At 38.0% G+C, this 16,838-nt stretch overlaps 8 protein-coding genes across 8 annotated transcripts; 3 read left to right on the forward strand and 5 right to left on the reverse strand.

Moving 5' to 3' along the window:
• Positions 1-1,309: 1,309 nt before the first annotated feature.
• On the forward strand, positions 1,310-1,741 carry BDF20DRAFT_831885 (uncharacterized protein; the record flags this gene model as incomplete). Its single annotated transcript, XM_053078489.1, has 2 exons — positions 1,310-1,468; positions 1,559-1,741. The coding sequence occupies 2 exons, from the start codon at positions 1,310-1,312 to the stop codon at positions 1,739-1,741; spliced, it is 342 nt and encodes a 113-aa protein (XP_052941141.1).
• Positions 1,742-2,439: 698 nt separating this feature from the next.
• On the forward strand, positions 2,440-3,858 carry BDF20DRAFT_909598 (Endonuclease/exonuclease/phosphatase; the record flags this gene model as incomplete). Its single annotated transcript, XM_053083610.1, has 5 exons — positions 2,440-2,613; positions 2,684-2,805; positions 2,888-2,933; positions 3,016-3,080; positions 3,159-3,858. 5 exons carry the CDS (start codon positions 2,440-2,442, stop codon positions 3,856-3,858), a joined length of 1,107 nt encoding a protein of 368 aa, XP_052941142.1.
• Positions 3,859-3,941: 83 nt separating this feature from the next.
• On the reverse strand, positions 3,942-6,061 carry BDF20DRAFT_812672 (uncharacterized protein; the record flags this gene model as incomplete). Its single annotated transcript, XM_053076811.1, has 4 exons — positions 3,942-4,777; positions 4,854-5,634; positions 5,711-5,789; positions 5,889-6,061. 4 exons carry the CDS (start codon positions 6,059-6,061, stop codon positions 3,942-3,944), a joined length of 1,869 nt encoding a protein of 622 aa, XP_052941143.1.
• A 1,530-nt stretch (positions 6,062-7,591) lies between these two features.
• BDF20DRAFT_984478 (histone chaperone) lies at positions 7,592-8,534 on the forward strand. Its single transcript, XM_053085177.1, has 5 exons — positions 7,592-7,790; positions 7,855-7,970; positions 8,051-8,268; positions 8,335-8,410; positions 8,504-8,534. The coding sequence occupies exons 1-5, from the start codon at positions 7,682-7,684 to the stop codon at positions 8,519-8,521; spliced, it is 537 nt and encodes a 178-aa protein (XP_052941144.1). The 5' UTR covers positions 7,592-7,681; the 3' UTR covers positions 8,522-8,534.
• A 192-nt stretch (positions 8,535-8,726) lies between these two features.
• On the reverse strand, positions 8,727-12,386 carry BDF20DRAFT_846974 (uncharacterized protein). Its single transcript, XM_053079784.1, has 8 exons — positions 12,303-12,386; positions 12,079-12,220; positions 11,793-11,998; positions 11,390-11,720; positions 9,869-11,310; positions 9,533-9,761; positions 9,237-9,456; positions 8,727-9,160 (listed from the first exon to the last, which is right to left on the reverse strand). The coding sequence occupies exons 1-8, from the start codon at positions 12,348-12,350 to the stop codon at positions 8,839-8,841; spliced, it is 2,940 nt and encodes a 979-aa protein (XP_052941145.1). The 5' UTR covers positions 12,351-12,386; the 3' UTR covers positions 8,727-8,838.
• A 2,356-nt stretch (positions 12,387-14,742) lies between these two features.
• On the reverse strand, positions 14,743-15,049 carry BDF20DRAFT_846980 (uncharacterized protein; the record flags this gene model as incomplete). Its single annotated transcript, XM_053079785.1, has 1 exon — positions 14,743-15,049. A coding segment is annotated over exon 1 (226 nt), but the record flags the coding sequence as incomplete, so codon positions are not given.
• Positions 15,050-15,299: 250 nt separating this feature from the next.
• On the reverse strand, positions 15,300-15,887 carry BDF20DRAFT_846985 (uncharacterized protein; the record flags this gene model as incomplete). Its single annotated transcript, XM_053079786.1, has 1 exon — positions 15,300-15,887. A coding segment is annotated over exon 1 (349 nt), but the record flags the coding sequence as incomplete, so codon positions are not given.
• On the reverse strand, positions 15,861-16,833 carry BDF20DRAFT_813095 (uncharacterized protein; the record flags this gene model as incomplete). The annotated part of the gene is made up of 2 exons (XM_053076857.1): positions 15,861-16,316; positions 16,384-16,833. Coding segments are annotated over 2 exons (906 nt in total), but the record flags the coding sequence as incomplete, so codon positions are not given.
• Between the last annotated feature and the right edge of the window lie 5 nt (positions 16,834-16,838).

Here is a 16,838-nt window from a genome sequence, read left to right on the forward strand (position 1 = left end):
TCGCTGCTAGTGCTGTTGCTTGAATTATTTTTGAGTTAAATGTCACCATCACAAGCATCCTTTAAGTTGAGCAGTTCTACAAGCAACATCCTCAAAAGTCTTCCATATGCTAAGGTTATTGTGTCGTTATGTGAAACAGCTCTGCTTTAAGTATGGTTGATGAAAATCTGCTTTATACTAAAGGTACTTCCTAATTATATTTATCTCATGCGATTCCTATTTCCTTTTATGTTATTCACTAAGAAAAGTTTCTGAGGTGTGTTGAGTGATGCTTGTTGAAAAAATGCACTGAGCATAATGGCTTGATTAATATGATTGAGGAATAACGGTACATGTATCAAATTAAATGTGGTAAGACGTAGTGTTTCAATGCTTTAAACGTAAAGACATACTCTGGATGATGCTTGAAGTAATTAAATTCAAGCCAGATGGGGCATACTGTATCTTTTTCCTCAAATATTGATAGTTGTTCCCTCTCATAAATTTATACATGATTTCAACAATATAAGGCTAAACAGGTGTTGGCTTTTTTCAAAGTGTAAACACTTCGTTCTGCTTCATCTTCACTAGACAAGGTTTGGGCCTGCTTGTATATCCAATAATAGTGTTTGTATCTTTTAACTTTTGGATTTCTTTCTGGCACTTTTGCAAGTTATCACTCACTGCCTTCGTTGTTTGTATTGTCGACGGATCCTTTTATTGCTGTTCGTGCAATTTCAAGTAGTTGCATATCAATGAACTGATCGAGTTGCTTGTTGAAGCAGCAGACAGACTAATCACTAGCAAGGCGCTTGGGTCGCTCATCCATTATTTTTAGCTTATGAAAATAAGCAGCCTATTGGCAGAATGATAACAGCTTCATCGGTATGGGTTGTTCATTCGTGCCATTTAGAATAAATGAGTCTCTATTTCTTAGTTTCTCCTCAATATCGGTGACAATACATCAATATACAAGATACAACAGACCATTGAACGCTTCCATGTTCCATCCATGCCAATGCAGATATAAGTTGCTGCCTCTCAATTAAAATTGAAAATATTTCTACCTTACAACCTGGATTACTTATTGACGTATAGTTACTAGAAGTAGAAGTATTGAGAACCTCGTAATGTTGCGTGCCATCCGATCACGGCTAAACATTTTACTCACTGGCGAAGAGGTCTGTTACACCACTGAAATCGTCCGTTCCAAAATTGGAAGGTGACACCTTTTGACACTCCGGTTGCATTTAAACTGTCCCCCACCTTCCTGCAAGCATGCCTTCTTTTTCGACATTACTAACTTGATCTTTCGAATTCGAATTTCAAAATGAGAGTGGTTACAAATACTGAACAAGAGAATGCAGGTCGTTATGCCATGAAAGGGTTTGCTGTTGGTGCTGCGCAGTGGGCAGGTGTTGGTCTTTTCGCCTCAGGTTTGCTTTACGCTTTTATGCCATGGTATCGTCGAACTCAAACTGTGAACAAGGTAAGATACAGGGAACAAACTGCGAGTCGTGTTTTCCTAAAATTAGAATACAATAGAGGGACAATTTATACATGGTAATGTTCATTTTAGTTTTATATCGTGATGTGTTTTGCACTGGGCGGAGGTGCTCATAAATCAGATAGATATATGGTAAATTACGAACGTAGAGGTAGAGCACAGATTTTGGATGAAGAGACTAGAAAGCGCTACGAATTAATTTACGGTGATGCCTTTGAAGCTGAGAAGGCTGCAGAGAAACCCACGTCTCAATAAACAGCATACTACATCAATAGTAGCTTGTCATTTAAAGTTTTCTTTTGTTTCAGTGTATTCCGACTATATCCCTCACCATAACAGAGCAGTTTTTTTGCAAGAAAAGAAGCTTTTTAGCGTTTCGATTTATTCTTGCAGCTGCACGCGGGCGACGTGAGCCTGTAATCATACTTACCTTGTTTTACAAGGTTTCAAATGTCTATTTACAGCGCTCATAAGGGTTTTTTATTTAATTTTTGTAGCGGCCATTGAAACTAAATTGGCACCTTTTGACCGCATGCTGTAATTTTACTTTGACAGGCTACATCATCGAATGGTTGTTTCAAGTTCATGCAAGCCAGATGATGATATGGATCTCTAGACTGTCATTCTGATAATAAGAGACTACCTTCATTTTGATTCTGTTAAATAAGGCTTCCGTAGACTGCACTAAAACAAAGAGTTAACTTTTGGATCAGTGGAGCTTCAACCCCAGAGTGCTTAGAATGAGCAATTCTTCATTTTCTATGAAAATATTCCCCACGCGTTGATCAAAGCATTATAAATTAGTTTCGATAGCCGCCAAAAATACCAAAAACCAAGTAATTGCATTACTGTTGTTGCAAACGTTGCGCTACTTTCTTTTTCTTTGTTTCAATTACTTATTTTAGTTATTGTTTAAATTGTCACTGTCAAAAATGCAAGATAAACTAACTTTCATGACATTTAACATACGGCTTGATCATGGAGAGAAAAGGCCTTTTCTATCACCTCCCACAAAGGAAGATCCTTTTGATCCGAAGCAATTCGCAGAAGAGCAGCCGTGGTCTATCAGGAAGTGGAAAATAGCAGACACAATAAGACTTTATCTACCGGACGTGCTTGGCCTGCAGGTGTGTGTACTTATTTTTGATTATCTTTGCTCTTTTTCTATTCCGCTAAATTTGAATTGTACATATCTAGGAGCCTCTCATTCATCAACTGCGAGATCTCGAAGTTTTGCTTCATGATGAGTACGATTGGGTGGGTGTTGGTCGTGAAGACGGCGAAGAAAAAGGCGAATTTGCTGCTGTATTCTATAAAAAGTATGGAAGTAATTATTTTCTGTTATATCCATTTCATTAACGTAAGACTCTCTCTCCTGCTTTCAAAAACTACTTTTAAAAGACAAGTTTTAGCAATAGAAGATTGGAAAACCATTTGGCTATCAGAGGTATTGAGTTGGGGAAGATTAAAAAAAAAAAAAATGCCAGTTTTTGACGCACGAATATAAATCAATAACAGACAATATGTAGGAGCCCAACGTTCCCGGAAGTCTTGGATGGGATGCAAGACATCCTCGTATAGCAACGCAGATAACGTAAGATATACATACATATAGCACATGCACATTCGTAAGGCAATTGAATTCTCATACACTGTTTAATGCACCTCCTAGATTTTTGAAGAAAGACGACGGCATAAATTTCACTATATTTAATGCTCACTTTGACCATAAAGGAGAGAGAGCAAAAGAGGAAGCAGCAAAACTGATATTGAAAATAGCAAAAGATGCCAGTAAAATGGGACCAGTATTTCTTTTAGGCGATCTGAACTCAACTGATAAAGATCCAGCATATATTACTTTGACAGGTGGACAGTACAACGACTTCAACGGAAAAAATGATACTCTGCTCAACATTAAGAGATTGAATCAAGTATGTGCATCCGCTATTTCTAGGCAAACCAATGAACCTGTGCGTACGTCTGACGAACATATGACATTACCTACACATCGTGTGATTCGTCCTGCAGATATACTTCATCATATTAAAAAACCGGAAGCTGAATCTTCCAAGGCGAACATCTCGCATTCTGAGATCTTTTTCAGAGACGCACAGCACGAGTTGACCACCTTACTGGAAACAAAAGGTGCCGCGGGTGCTTTAAGCGGACCCTATGGATATAGGAATACTTTGACTAGTTTTGGCATTGGAGAAGAATATAACCGCGCACCTATCCGTATTGACTTTATTATGCATTTGCAAAGCGAAAAGTTTAATGTCAAAACTCACCATTATGCCATTCTCAGCAATAGATTTGATGACGGTCTGTATATAAGTGATCACCGCCCTGTGCTTGCTAGGGTTTCTTGGTGACTGTAAGCAATATATAAAAACAAAAAATCCAACAATTAAAAACTTTATTACAGAACTATAATACAGATATTTGCCAATGTCATTTATAAATTCATGAGGGGTGTATGCTGTGTTCCTTTAGGGTATACTATTAATGTTGCTAAGAAAAGTCCAAGGGTAATACCGATGGATGTCTCAATCATGGATAACGCAAATCCAGCACCTTGATCACCGGCTTCATTCGTGCCTGTAAAAACACCATAAGCAGCTTTCAAACCGAGAGCACTAGGCACCAGATAAAAAACGCCGAGCAATACAGCATCAAAAGACATTTTGCCTGTAGTTTTTGAAATCAAATTACCAATCAAACCAAGGCCAAATGCCGGCACCACTTGAAGAATCTGCGAGGGTACACGTGCCCAGCATGCGAGTGCGTAATTGATTGTATAAGCACACGCGGCAACAACAACCATAATCGGAAACCTTGGGAGACGGGCACGCAAAAATACCGAGAAAGCAAAAGCAAACATGGGTACCATCAAGAAGTTAAACCACGGAGACTCGTTTTGAATACAGGTAGTTGCGTTAGAAACGAGTTTACAAACATCACTCTGAATTGTATTAGAGTTCTTGTCTATTGTCAAATACAGTTCTGAGCCCATGGATACACCATAGCCTAACAGAAATGAGTATATCAGAGCATAGATCATGCGGACAACACCGCTAACCAGCTGTCGCGATACCAATTCAATAATAGCAATAGCCATAGGATAACCCGGCAGCACAATAATAAATGACGGGAATGCAACAGGCGTAAAGCAAAATTCATATTTTTGAAGACCACGAGCTACAAACCCGATCAAAATACACACAGTAATCTCCCAAATAGGTTGAAAGCTTGCTATGAAGGAGGCAAAAATTTCATTCGAAGCGAAAACCACTAAAAAATTCATAATTAATTAAGCCAATTTTGAATGATGACTAAAATAGGACAAAATTAACCTGCTAATACTTACTACCCAGCGCAGCTGCAACACCAGCCTCCTTCCATCGAGCACCATAGAATAGGATACTACCAGAGAATGCAGCCAAAGCATAAACAAAAGGATGTAACCATAATGGGTAGATAGATGGTTGTTCATAGACTTTATCAATGAACTCTAAAGCCTCATCTACTGTTACTTCGCCATGAGACACAAGTTTTTCTAAGCGGTATATATCTGCTAATCGATGCATTTCAAAACTTTGAGCTTGACGGATAAAATGAGTTTCCGTTGTATGCGTAGTATTATCTATAAATGTGACGAGCATCACATTGGGTATATATATATATTCTGCATCAACTGCCAAAGTACGAGAAACTTTCTGCATAGCGGATTCTAGACGATGTGCAGGGCAACCATATAACATAAGCGACTTGCACAGCTTACGTAAAAACTCTTGTTTCTGTAAAATGTTGGCAATCTCAAAGGTGATACGAATTCTGTCTTCTAGAGTGATGGGTTCAAATTGAGAAGCAGTAGTAACCATACTGTCATTTGAAAAGCGTCGCGAAAGTGACGGCGCTGCCGTCTTTTTACGCTTTTCCAAACTGGGAACAACATATCGACTATGGGAAACGTTGGATAGCCAACTGGTCGGTCTATTCACTAATGGAGGCCGTTGTGGACGTGGCTTGGGTATTAATTGCCCTGAGGAGGCATCTGAAAAAGGATCGGTGCTTGATCTAATAGGATATTCATGAATAGATGCTGGTTTATGCTTTTTGTGTCGATTCACTGGAAAAGATTTTCTATGCTGTAACAAAGGAGCCGTACAAACTGAAAATCAGAAAATTGCTTTCATTGTCATACTGTATAGCAACGGTAATTACCTTATTCTTTCTCTTCTTCTTTTTCACTGTTTCTTCAGTATGTCTTTGTGCTTCTAATTTCATAAGACTAGCTAGGACACTGCCACCTCCCATATGATGATGAGGTAGCGAGTCAAGTTCTATTTCTTCTTCTTCAGGCTGATTCTGCTCATGTCTTGCCTGCATATATCTCCCTAACGAGTCCGCCTCAGGAACTCGGCCCATCTTGACACTCAACATACGTTGAACAAGGGCTGCAGATTCCATAACATGATCTTGGAATCTAACATGGCGATCTTTTGCTTCGTCTTTGTCCAAAGCTGCTTCCACCAATGTGTTTGCTGCTGAATCATCAAGACCGAACTCAGTCATTACTCTATGATGGTCGTTATTTAACGAGGGCATTCGACTGAGCGTATTTATGGATGCATCATCTTCGTATTCAGCTTGCTTCGAATGTTGTCGTTGTTGATCCAGGATATCTACTGTGTCACTTTCTGAATCAGTGTCTGCAAAAATATTTCTTCCGTTATTTTTGTTATCGTTATGGGTGGGAATAGGATTGTCTGCAAGAAGCTCACTATTCAACATATTAGAGGGCATCGATTCTACAGATGGAGATTTGGGCATATCGACAGGTTGATAGTTGTCGGAATCATCACTAGTTGTTAAGGCCAACACTGGCAATTTAGGCCAAGTAGAAGAGGTCTGTAACTGTCTATCAACTTTAGGTTTTCTGACAGGTTGATTTTGTGCAACATCAGTGTCTATTGCGTCCGACGACGGCTGGCTATGAATTTTACTGTTTTCTTCAGTGAACTCTTCATCTCTCAGACTGGTTGCGCCGACTTCACGGTGTATGTCCATAGATCAACGGAAGTTTTGAAATCGAAATGAAAAATAAAGAAAAGAAACCAAAAAAAAGACCTAAAAACCAAGAGTTGAGGTTGTAGTCGAAAAATCAAGAAACGCCCGAACAAAAAATAAAACGGCAGACACAGATGAAAAAGTGCAGTCCAAAAAAAGTCAAACATCAACGGATTTGTTATCAGATATTATCGGTTTGAAGGATCCTTAGGATCAATTCCCGTTTATACATCGTTTTGAAACATCTCAGTAAGCTGCTGAGCTTTCTTTGATGGGCTACCTACTTCTTATGGCCTCTTTAGAAGAGATATTGCAAAATCAGATTCGAGCATCATACTTAAGTCGAATACTATGACTGTAAAAAGTTTTTTATTCGTATTTACAATCAACAAAACAGGTTTTAAAACTTGGGCATTCAATTGTTCACAAAAAATTCTATCAAGCAAAACTCCGCGATATTGTTTAGGCCCATAAATATGAAAGGTGGTATTGATTTGGAATGATCCTCAGCAAAGCTTCAGGCATCGTAAAGTGTGCATTAATATGAGGCTTCGATTATACCCTTCTTCGGTGTGAATCAGATCTTACTTACTTTTCAGCACTTGTATTCGAACTACAAAATTTAATTACGTTGCAGGTCCGTTGAGGTTTGCCCCTATCTGTGTGTTGACCTGTCGTTTTAGAACTTTGAAACCTACCTCTAATTTTTTCCAAAAAGCTGGAAGTAGACCAATCAAAAATATGCCCACAAGATCGTCCGATTTCCTTTGAGATTGGGAAGACTGTTAAATAGCCCCTTTGTATGTTATCAACTGAGGGCATGATTCAAATTACAATGATATATTTAGATCAATGAGTTCAATGGAGAAACAAGAAGAAGGCTTTGGGTTTATGCTTTGCAGATCTTTTTTATCAATTTTAGACTTTTTAAGTAATTCGAAAATTACATCCACTGATCCAGCCGCTGCAAGTAGCTCAAGAACAATTCACGGCGGAAAGCAAATCCCGTAACTTAGTTATGAAGTTACACGCGTTAAGCGGCGTTCTTTGAGCGCGTCGCTACTTTATTCTTCTTTCCTTTTCCTCTTCTTTAATTTGCTTCCTTTTCTCTTTATCGCTTATAAAATGTCACTTGTAAACATTTTGAATGTTCAAGTCTTAGATAATCCTACAAAATTCACAGATCCCTTTCAGTTTGAAATTACGCTCGAGTGCAACGCTCCTCTTCCAGATGGTAAGGTCCAATTGTAAGATACTTTCGTGATCTTGAATTAAAGCATGCTCTTGCCTTTAAATAGATCTCGAATGGCGAATGATTTATGTTGGATCAGCCGAAAGTTCCGAATACGATCAAGTACTCGAATCTATTATGCTGGGCCCTATTCCTGTAGGCATCAATAAATTTATTTTCTCGGTGAGTTAACTGCAAAGTGGGATTGTTAGTGGCATAAGGAATGTGCAATACTAACTTTGTGAACACGATCCAAATTATAGGCTGACGCACCTAAAATTGAACTGCTACCCAAAGCAGACCTTTTAGAAGTAACAGTTGTCTTGCTGTGCTGCCTTTACCAAGACAAAGAATTTGTTCGTATTGGTTACTACGTCAATAATGAATACATAGATCAGGAATTACAAGAGAATCCTCCTGAAGAGCCTAGGATTGATCGCTTACAAAGAAACATTTTAGCTGATAAACCGAAAGTAACCAGGTTAGTAATTAGAGAGCACGGAAGTACTATCTTTGGAGAAGTCTATTTATACTATTATTTATGCAGATACACAATTGACTGGATGAACCCTCAAAATACAATTCCTCAGCAAGAAGAGAAAACTACAGATGCTGCCGAGCAGGTATTTACAACATACTAGATTTTTTATTTCCTTTCAAACCTGTTCGTGTTTTTTTTTTTTTTTTCTTAACGCAGATTTACGTTTTGCTTTTAGGATATGATGGTTCAGTAATAGAGTTCTTTTTCTTTTTCTTTTTTTTTTTTTTTTTCTTTTTGGGCCACGCAGATCCAACGACAACAGCAGCAACAACTATCATTATTTAATAAATTATATCATTTCTTTCTAATTGATGACCATATTGCAGAACAAAAAAACAATAATACTGTACGATGTAGCTACCAATAAACCATGCATTTTTATTATACAATACAAAAAAACGTTATGTCAAAGTGTCGGCAAGAAGGCCTTGTATGTGAATTATTATTTTTACGTTTGGAATGTATTGTTATAACGGAAAAGAGTAATGAGAATTATACGCTCTTTCCCATTCAATTGATAGATATTTCAAGGGTTGCTTGATTGCTTAACCCAGTACAAACTTTATCCATAAAGTTATATCTTCGGATATGCATAGTTGTTTGTTTGATTGTTTTCTTTGACACATTTTGCTTGTCATCGCTTGATTCTTCATCAGTATCAGAAAGATCATCACAAGTGAATCCTACTGAAGCTTGCTTGGCTCGTCTGCTACTTTCTTCCAAAGTTAACTCAGCTAATCGCTCCTCTGCTTCATCCAAATCCTTCTTTTTGCGTCTAATATCCAATTCAATATCACGAATAGCTCGATGCAGAGTGTATAGTGAAAGTTGTCTTGATGTGTAAAGAAAAAGTAGATTGCTATTAGTACGGAAAAGTTCATCCACAGTTTAAAAGGTTTTAACCCTACCCTTCAGTATGCCGGTTTTTGATCTTTTCTCTTTTTTCATGCTCAAGTAATCTCCATTCAAGTTTTTTGAGTAAATCATTATGGGCCTCTGACTTACTCTCTAGTGCTCGTAATGCCGAACTTGTTTCTGCATCTAATTCCCTGTTATCAATAATATGAATTATCTGTTCATTGGCATTTGACTGCAAAAGATAATTAATCTCTTCCTTCTTTTCTAATACTAAAATATACAAGCGAACAGAATTAGTAACATTTTACATATTAAAAATTTTACATGTCCTTTTTATGTCACTTACATTTTCTTAAATCATCCATCAATAATTTAACAGACAGTTGCACTTCTTTTACTTTCTGTTCATCTTTTTCCTTATCTTGAATCAGCTCCTTTGTAAGTTTATTCAAGCTGTTGATATCATTCAAATTCCATACTAAATTGTCATCCAAGAAACTTGCTGCCGTCCTATCTTCCAGTATCTTAGTGTGGTATTCCATGCTTTTATTGAGCTTGGTCGAAGTTTCTTTCAACTATTGCCGGGCAAATTTTGAAAACGAGAGAAGAAAACCATTTTAGTTCATACTTTCGCTCAAATAAACATCTCTTTTTTGTTTTTTTTAGGCGCTGAAGTCAATACCTTGCCAGTTTCTGCCTTAACAGTCATATAAATGTTTTCGTATTCTTTGGCCATTCCTTCTTTGGCTGTGGGCTTGAATGTCTCAGTTATGGATACAGAAGGAACAGGTGCAGTCAACGTCGAAGTATCTGCTGTGGGTATCTTTGATACGTTACTGGGTGTAGTTTTCGAGGATGGGGGTATAGAGGAAGGAGCGGTAGTGATCACGGTTGGCTTTGTTTCACTGGGTGCACTGCTACTAACTTCAGGAACATTAGAAGTAGTGGTAGTTGAAGCAGGTATCGCAACTGTTGGTGCCACAGATTTGTCGGTAGTGCCAACAGTAGCACTAGTAGAAAATGCAGTAGCCTTAGAGGCATTTAAACCCGGCGATGCAGCATTATTGTTGGCAGTGGCAGATGCTGGTGCGTTGTCGATTTGAGATGGTGAATTGAACGTTGCAGGCATTGAAGCAGGCTTCGTAGTGCCGAAGCCTGATAAAGCACCAAATGTCGCAGGTTTGCTGGTAGTGTTGGAGGATCCAAACCCAGTAGAAGATCCAAAGCTCACTGATTTATTAGCTGTGGTGGACCCAAAATCAGAAGAAGCACCAAAGACAGCTGTATTCGGCTTAGGCATAGGTTTAGCGCTCGCTCCCAACGAGGAAAATGAGGGAGTATTGGTACCCAGAGACGCAAAGCTACTGAATGGTTTACTTTGAGTAGCCAAAGTTGATGCAGTAAAAGAAGAGTTTTTCCCGCTTAAAAGATCGCTGAAGGCACTAGAGGGAGTGTTGTTAGCAAAAGCACTAGCGAAAGCACTCGAAGACGCAGTATTAGTAGTTGTTGCAGAATTTAAAACGGGTGCTGAAGGTGTATCGGTTGCTAGATCACTCTTTGGTTGAGACTTATATGTTTCCCCTCGACGGGCCAATTCCACGTTGTAACAATGATAAGCCCCAAGTAAACCTTCATCATTAAGATAGTAGAAGATTGGTACGGGTAATGTCTCTTTTTCTGTGCTGGCATCAATTGGAGGTAAATTTTCATCTGCTGTAAAATCCAGAGCAACACCTACAGGATATGTATCCAGCGATGTCTCTTTTGATAAGGGTAGGTTCGCTTTGCCAGTTTCTGGCAGCAACCACGGTGCCCACTGTTTCTCATCCAGACCCCCGTTACCAATCACCGAGGTTTCACTGCAGGCAGCACTAGCAACAATAACAAGATGTTCAATTTCTTTGCCTAATCCACGCATAATTTCCATATAGAAGTGAAATCCTCTTCCTTCAATTGTATATGCAGGTGCAATATCTGGAAGGCACGTATAATCGATACCTGCACCGCGTTTTGGCTTACGGTTGATTAGATAAGTATCATGAATGAAATCATCTTCCGCATTCTCACGTTTACGTGCATAAATTACGAGAAATATATCGTTCTCAATCCAGAGAACATCTTGCACTATTATAAGAAAGTAAGGTATGAAAGGTAAAACGGTAAGCCTTATTAAGCTCGTTTCAACGACCATGTATATATTTACCATATCTATTCTCGGATTCTCCCAACTGATTAGCTTCCATACTATTCGGAATACCAATCGTGTATTTACAGGTAGCTTTTGTATCAAAATGCTGTAGAGCACCATCCTTTTTACCACATACGATCTGCTTTCCTTTAGGTGACCAACAGATTGCTGATATATTATCTAACGGGAGTTTACACACTGTATCTCCATTGTCTTTATCGATAATTTCACATCCTCCGTTATTCAACAGAACAGCTACCATGTTAGGATAAACTTCAGGATTGGGACGTATGTCTCGTATACCGTCGGCAAATGTATATGATTTTGCTGCCTGAGTAGCATTTTTCTACAATGAAATTGCGGCAGATGGATTAATGACATAGTACTTACAACAATAAATGCAATTGATATACATTACATTGCTTTCGATTTCGGCAATATTGTACAATAACAAACCCCCTCCGGATACTGCTACAATTATCTGTGTTTCTTCAGCGGTAAAACGAACTTGATAAATAGGCTCCCCAATTGGTACAGTAATCTTGTTGTCAAACGGCACAATTGCACCTTTAGAAGCACTATAAAAAGTTTTTCTGAGATCCCTAGTTGAGGCCAAGATAAAGCCTGCATGGCATCAATGCCACAATAAAGATAACGGGCTATTTAACATAATTGTAACTGATAAGTTCTGAGTTTTTTCGTACCATCAGTCGTTGCAGCAACAAACTTTCCATATTTATTAGAAACAGCTAGTAGCGATACTGTGGCAGGATATTCAATAGTGTTGAAAGGTGTATCTTGCAAAGATACTTTTGCATCGGCTACAAGACTTGTGAATTTGAAGAACTGTTTAAAGATTGTAGAAAGGTAATTATTAGATCATAATCATCGTTGTTTAGGTGTAGCTGTTTCATATTCACAACTGTACATCGATGTCTTTCGGTTCAACTTCGTTGATTTCGTTTGAAGCATCCATTCTTGATCAACTGGTAATTTTTAACAAAAAGAAGAATTAAAAGAAATCTTGACACCTCCGCCGCCCACTCTATTGAAGTTATTCGCGCGTCACGAATTTATGCATGAACCGCGAATTAACTGAGTCGACGAAACAACAAATTGTCAGGTACAAAGGATTGCTCGTAGTGTCCGTACAAAAATATGAAGCGTACTATTGTGCTGTAATTCGATAAACAACGAAAACAAATGATTCATAGAAACGATCTTATACATGGTAAAAACACTCCAAGCATAGCTTAAGCATCGTTTCAACTCTACGCGTCTCACGTTCTCATAGACAAGATATGCTTGGAGATTGTAGCGCTTTAGGAACCAAAGGACAATACAAATATTGAGATGAGAAATTGCTAGTTTGAGAACGAACAAATGGAATATCTCTTGTTTAACCCATATCGATAGGTAGAATTCATCTCTTTTCTAAAGAAGTTTTCAACACTTTGACAGAGACCTCCTTTTCAAACTATGTAAATATATGCACCTTACTAAATAGAGATGGGCTATTTTATTACTATGTAATAATTCATATGAAATGTAGCTAAGGGGATTTGACAGTAATGAGGACAATAGTTCAGTGAGCATACTAAGAATCTTAGATGGTAAGTCTCTATGATGCTATAATTGGTCTAACTGAAAAGAATGACTGTCTCCTCGTTTCTATCAGATTTTTAAGCTTCTTATACGGGTTATAACAACGTATTTTATAATTACCAATTTGTAGTTCTCTCTGAGAGATGAATAATAATCCAAAAACTAATTACAGTTACGGTAACTAATTTATGTAGTTACCTTTCTTTAAATTGTCCTTTTCTCTTCGTTTCTGCATATAACAGCACTCTTCACTTCTGCATCTCGTTAATTTGTCAAACAGCAAAAGTTCCTTTTAAAAAGAAATGGAAAGAATGCAAAAGGTGCCAAATGAAAATGATATCACTGCAAACCCTCTTATGCTTCTTACAAAATCATCATATTAATATTATATGTTCATTTCTCCAGATATAGGAGTTTGTACCAATTATAGCGATATTAGGGCGCTTGAACAGCGCAAATTATCAACGCCTTTTAAATGATAACAGTAAGTTTTGAATTTATTGCGTGGCAAAACCAGAGTTCGCGCATCTTTAACATACTCAAATTCTCAACAAGCACAAAGATGACTATGATTCAAAGATTGCCAAGCCCAAGAGCAAGAAGAAATTAACGGATAAACAGGAGGACTATTTGATTATGGTTAGATCATGTTTAAGTCATCATATTTGTTTCGAATTGCAGGCAATATTTTTTTGACAGCTGCCGAGGTCGTGTTGAACGCTTAATGTCAGTAGAAAACCAGCTCCCTGAGACTAGACAATGATGGAATATTGTTTCCAGCTATTATTATCCTCAAAGGCTTCAGAATTATCGTTGACCTGAGATTACTATAGCGATTATCAAGTTTTTTAGAAAGCCACTGTGAAAAGTAGTAATCGATTCACCCGTATTTCTTGCTCTTGTGAGCTCGTGTGTCATCTACAGTGAATAATTTTCATTTTTTCCAGAATGGAGTTCGTTCATGAGACATCGAAAGCATTACGTTATTTGTAAAGAAAGTTATTCTATATCGTCACTTCTCGATAGTTTACTGGATTCTCCAAACAAATCATCTATACCTAATCTTTGCTTCAAACTCTCAAAGCCATAAAAACTGGCATGGAAAGAGTAGGTAAAGCAGTAGTATAGTTGAATGGAACGTAGTTTATGAAACCCTCGTATCTTGCCATTAGTATCTGAGGTACAAGTATGTCAATATGTTATAGTTACTCGTCGTCAACAATTCAAGCTCAAACGGTGTGAAGGTCTTTGACGATGGCCGTTGTTACTGTATCGAATTAAAATACTACTTCAAGGAGACAGACCAATTCAGCGTTTTTTTCTTTCACTTTTATTGATAGAGTAATTGGACACATACATTCAATTTGTTTCAACTTGTCGTCAAAAGCCTCAAATCTTAGGTGACAGCTTCATGCAAATGGAAGAGGAATTTGAATTCTTTTTCAACAACTACAGTATTTTTAACTAATATTTTAGATGAAATACATTTTTTTTTGGACGATTAATATTTTCATTTTAGATGAGTTGCAATTGTGTTGTAGACGAAAATATAAACCGTTCAAACAATGATTCAAATCCCAAAAACTTGTCAGTATTGCGAAACAAAAAAAAAACAAGAAAAAAATACCGTACTATTCCTTACCTGTAATGATCTAAATCCTTAAAATGAAGGAAAACCGTGTTTATTACGGCGATACTTTTTTCTTCTTCGCTGGCTTAAAAACATCGGGTCTTCCAGCTCCGGACCAAACTGCTTGAGATATAGTCATCATGTTAATAGCAGCGTTAATGTCTCTCTGCCATAGCTCTAGACATTGCTTGCAGTGAAGAACGCCGGTACCCTTGAATCCAGGAGTATCAACAATTTGCATATCATCATAGAAACAGAGGCTGCATGTTTTAGAGGTTTTAAATTCATCGATTGTGACAACAATCAATTGACCTTCAGCTTCACGTTTCTTCAGAGTTGCAAAAAGTTTACCGACAACACCACATCTTTGTCCTTTCAACTTCACTGCATCTTTGCCAAACATTCCAGCACCAAACACAATCAGTGGCACCCTTCTAGGGGATTCCAAGTACTTATCAGCCTTCCACTTCTTGGCACTTCTAAAAAGTATTAATGAATGGATAAGCTAAACGATGAACATGTAATTCCATTGAAACTCACTTTGTTGGCTGCTGTTCGTCAACATTCTTTCCTTTCTTCTTCTTCTTCCGATGTCTTTTCCTCTTCCTTGCCTTGCTTCTCTTCTTGTGATTGTACTTGGCCGTTCCATGAGTCAACATGTTGGCCATAGTTTCTGGTGCTCTTTGCCTTCCTTGGTACAATGAAAACCGGTCCTTTGCAGTTTCGAGTCCATAAAAATCCAAGAGAGCGTCCAGGTTATTGAGTGTATAGGCAGTGTATAGCTCATATATTTCCAAACGAGAGGTTTTTGGCGAGGGTATCTGACTTTCTATGAGATCTATGCCTGTGACAGCCTTCTTTCTGTTTAACTTGGCACTGTATTGGGTCGACCCTGTCATATGATAGTATTCAGATGTAGTGCATCTTCGCACTTGTCTGTTATATTCAAGGCCAATAGCAGCAGTAAAAACAGACTTTCTTCCGGGATCCAGGGTAATAGGTAAATAAGTATTGTCAACTTCATCCAGAGAGAAATCATCAAGAGTGAGGTCAAATTTTTGGAACGAGGCACCATGGCCAGATTGTTGTCTTTTATAAAAAAGAAAGTCAACTGAAAACCCATCTGTTCTGACAATATTACCAAAGAGCTCTTTGTTATCACCATTCGGTGTTAGTTCAGAGATACTACAAGTGCCCAAGAAGTTAAAGCTCATACATTATACTCGACTGTATACCGTATTAACTGTATGCTTACCTTTTGTACCGGAGTTTCTTGAAATCAAAGACATGGAAAAACAGCTCTAATTGGCTTTGGTAATTGCGGGGTAAAGAACGTTTCACAAAAGAAGACAGAGCGTTCACGCTCAAGGTAATGAACCTCCATTGAACGGAAACCTTTGGCAGTAAGGATAGCAATTTTGGAAGAGGACGTCGTCGTACGTCAAATGGTTTATGATCATCGTGTTCCCTCTCAAATTCTGCGTTCAAAGATAACAAAAAGGGTACGAAAGACCCAGGATCAGCGGATAATGTCTTCATGTTCACTTTCTTCCCCAGCTTCTTCTTCCAAGGTTCACAGAAGGTTTGGATCTTTGCTTTTATATCTTTGGTAAGGTAGTCATCAGTTGGCCATTTAGGTTTTCCTTGGCATATCTCTTGATAGCAGAAATCACTTGTGACTTTTTTTACAAGCTTCCAAGGCATACACTACGCAAGATGAGAGCTTTTTTTAAAAATTCATGTAAGACCCAAGTAATATTGAGTTGCAACTTACCACAAATGCTGTTTGTATTTTATATATCAAAAAATAGAGAAGTTTCTCCTCAAAATTTTCCACTATACTGTTCGTATAGGAAGTAGCAATTTCGGTGCATGCTTCTGTAATGGCTTGACTAAGTCCAGGAAAGAGCTTGACAGGGAAGACAATCTTAGCGTAAGTCGTTTTAAAAGAATCAAACGAGCTCAGTAATTGTTGTGATATCAGCCTACTATTTGTTGGTCTTTGTCCATTCACTAGCTGTATCATAGAGTACCAGAAATTTTGTGTAAAGATACATTTAATACACTTTGGCTCAGCAAGAGTGGCATTTTCCAAGACGTAATAATTCACAAAGAGCTTGGCTCTAAGAACCAAGTTGCGGATAACAGAACAAGCTTCAACAACTTTTGACTTGAATGTGTTGCGATAGTCACCAAAAACACAGTTATCAAGAGGCAACCTTCTTGTAA

Source organism: Mycotypha africana (genome assembly GCF_025528875.1).
Source record: "Mycotypha africana strain NRRL 2978 chromosome Unknown BDF20scaffold_1, whole genome shotgun sequence".
Lineage (NCBI taxonomy): Eukaryota > Fungi > Mucoromycota > Mucoromycetes > Mucorales > Mycotyphaceae > Mycotypha > Mycotypha africana.

Excerpts from the sequence above, each read along its gene's own strand:
- BDF20DRAFT_984478 (XM_053085177.1), top strand. The coding sequence starts at position 7,682 with ATGTCACTTGTAAACATTTTGAATGTTCAAGTCTTAGATAATCCTACA. Across the intron at positions 7,971-8,050 it reads TCAATAAATTTATTTTCTCG|GCTGACGCACCTAAAATTGA; the intron begins GTGAGTTAACTG and ends TCCAAATTATAG. Across the intron at positions 8,269-8,334 it reads GATAAACCGAAAGTAACCAG|ATACACAATTGACTGGATGA; the intron begins GTTAGTAATTAG and ends TTATTTATGCAG.
- BDF20DRAFT_846974 (XM_053079784.1), bottom strand. The coding sequence starts at position 12,350 with ATGGATGCTTCAAACGAAATCAACGAAGTTGAACCGAAAGACATCGAT. Across the intron at positions 11,721-11,792 it reads TTGCCGAAATCGAAAGCAAT|AAAAATGCTACTCAGGCAGC; the intron begins GTAATGTATATC and ends ATTTCATTGTAG. Across the intron at positions 9,762-9,868 it reads TTAAGGCAGAAACTGGCAAG|TTGAAAGAAACTTCGACCAA; the intron begins GTATTGACTTCA and ends GCCCGGCAATAG.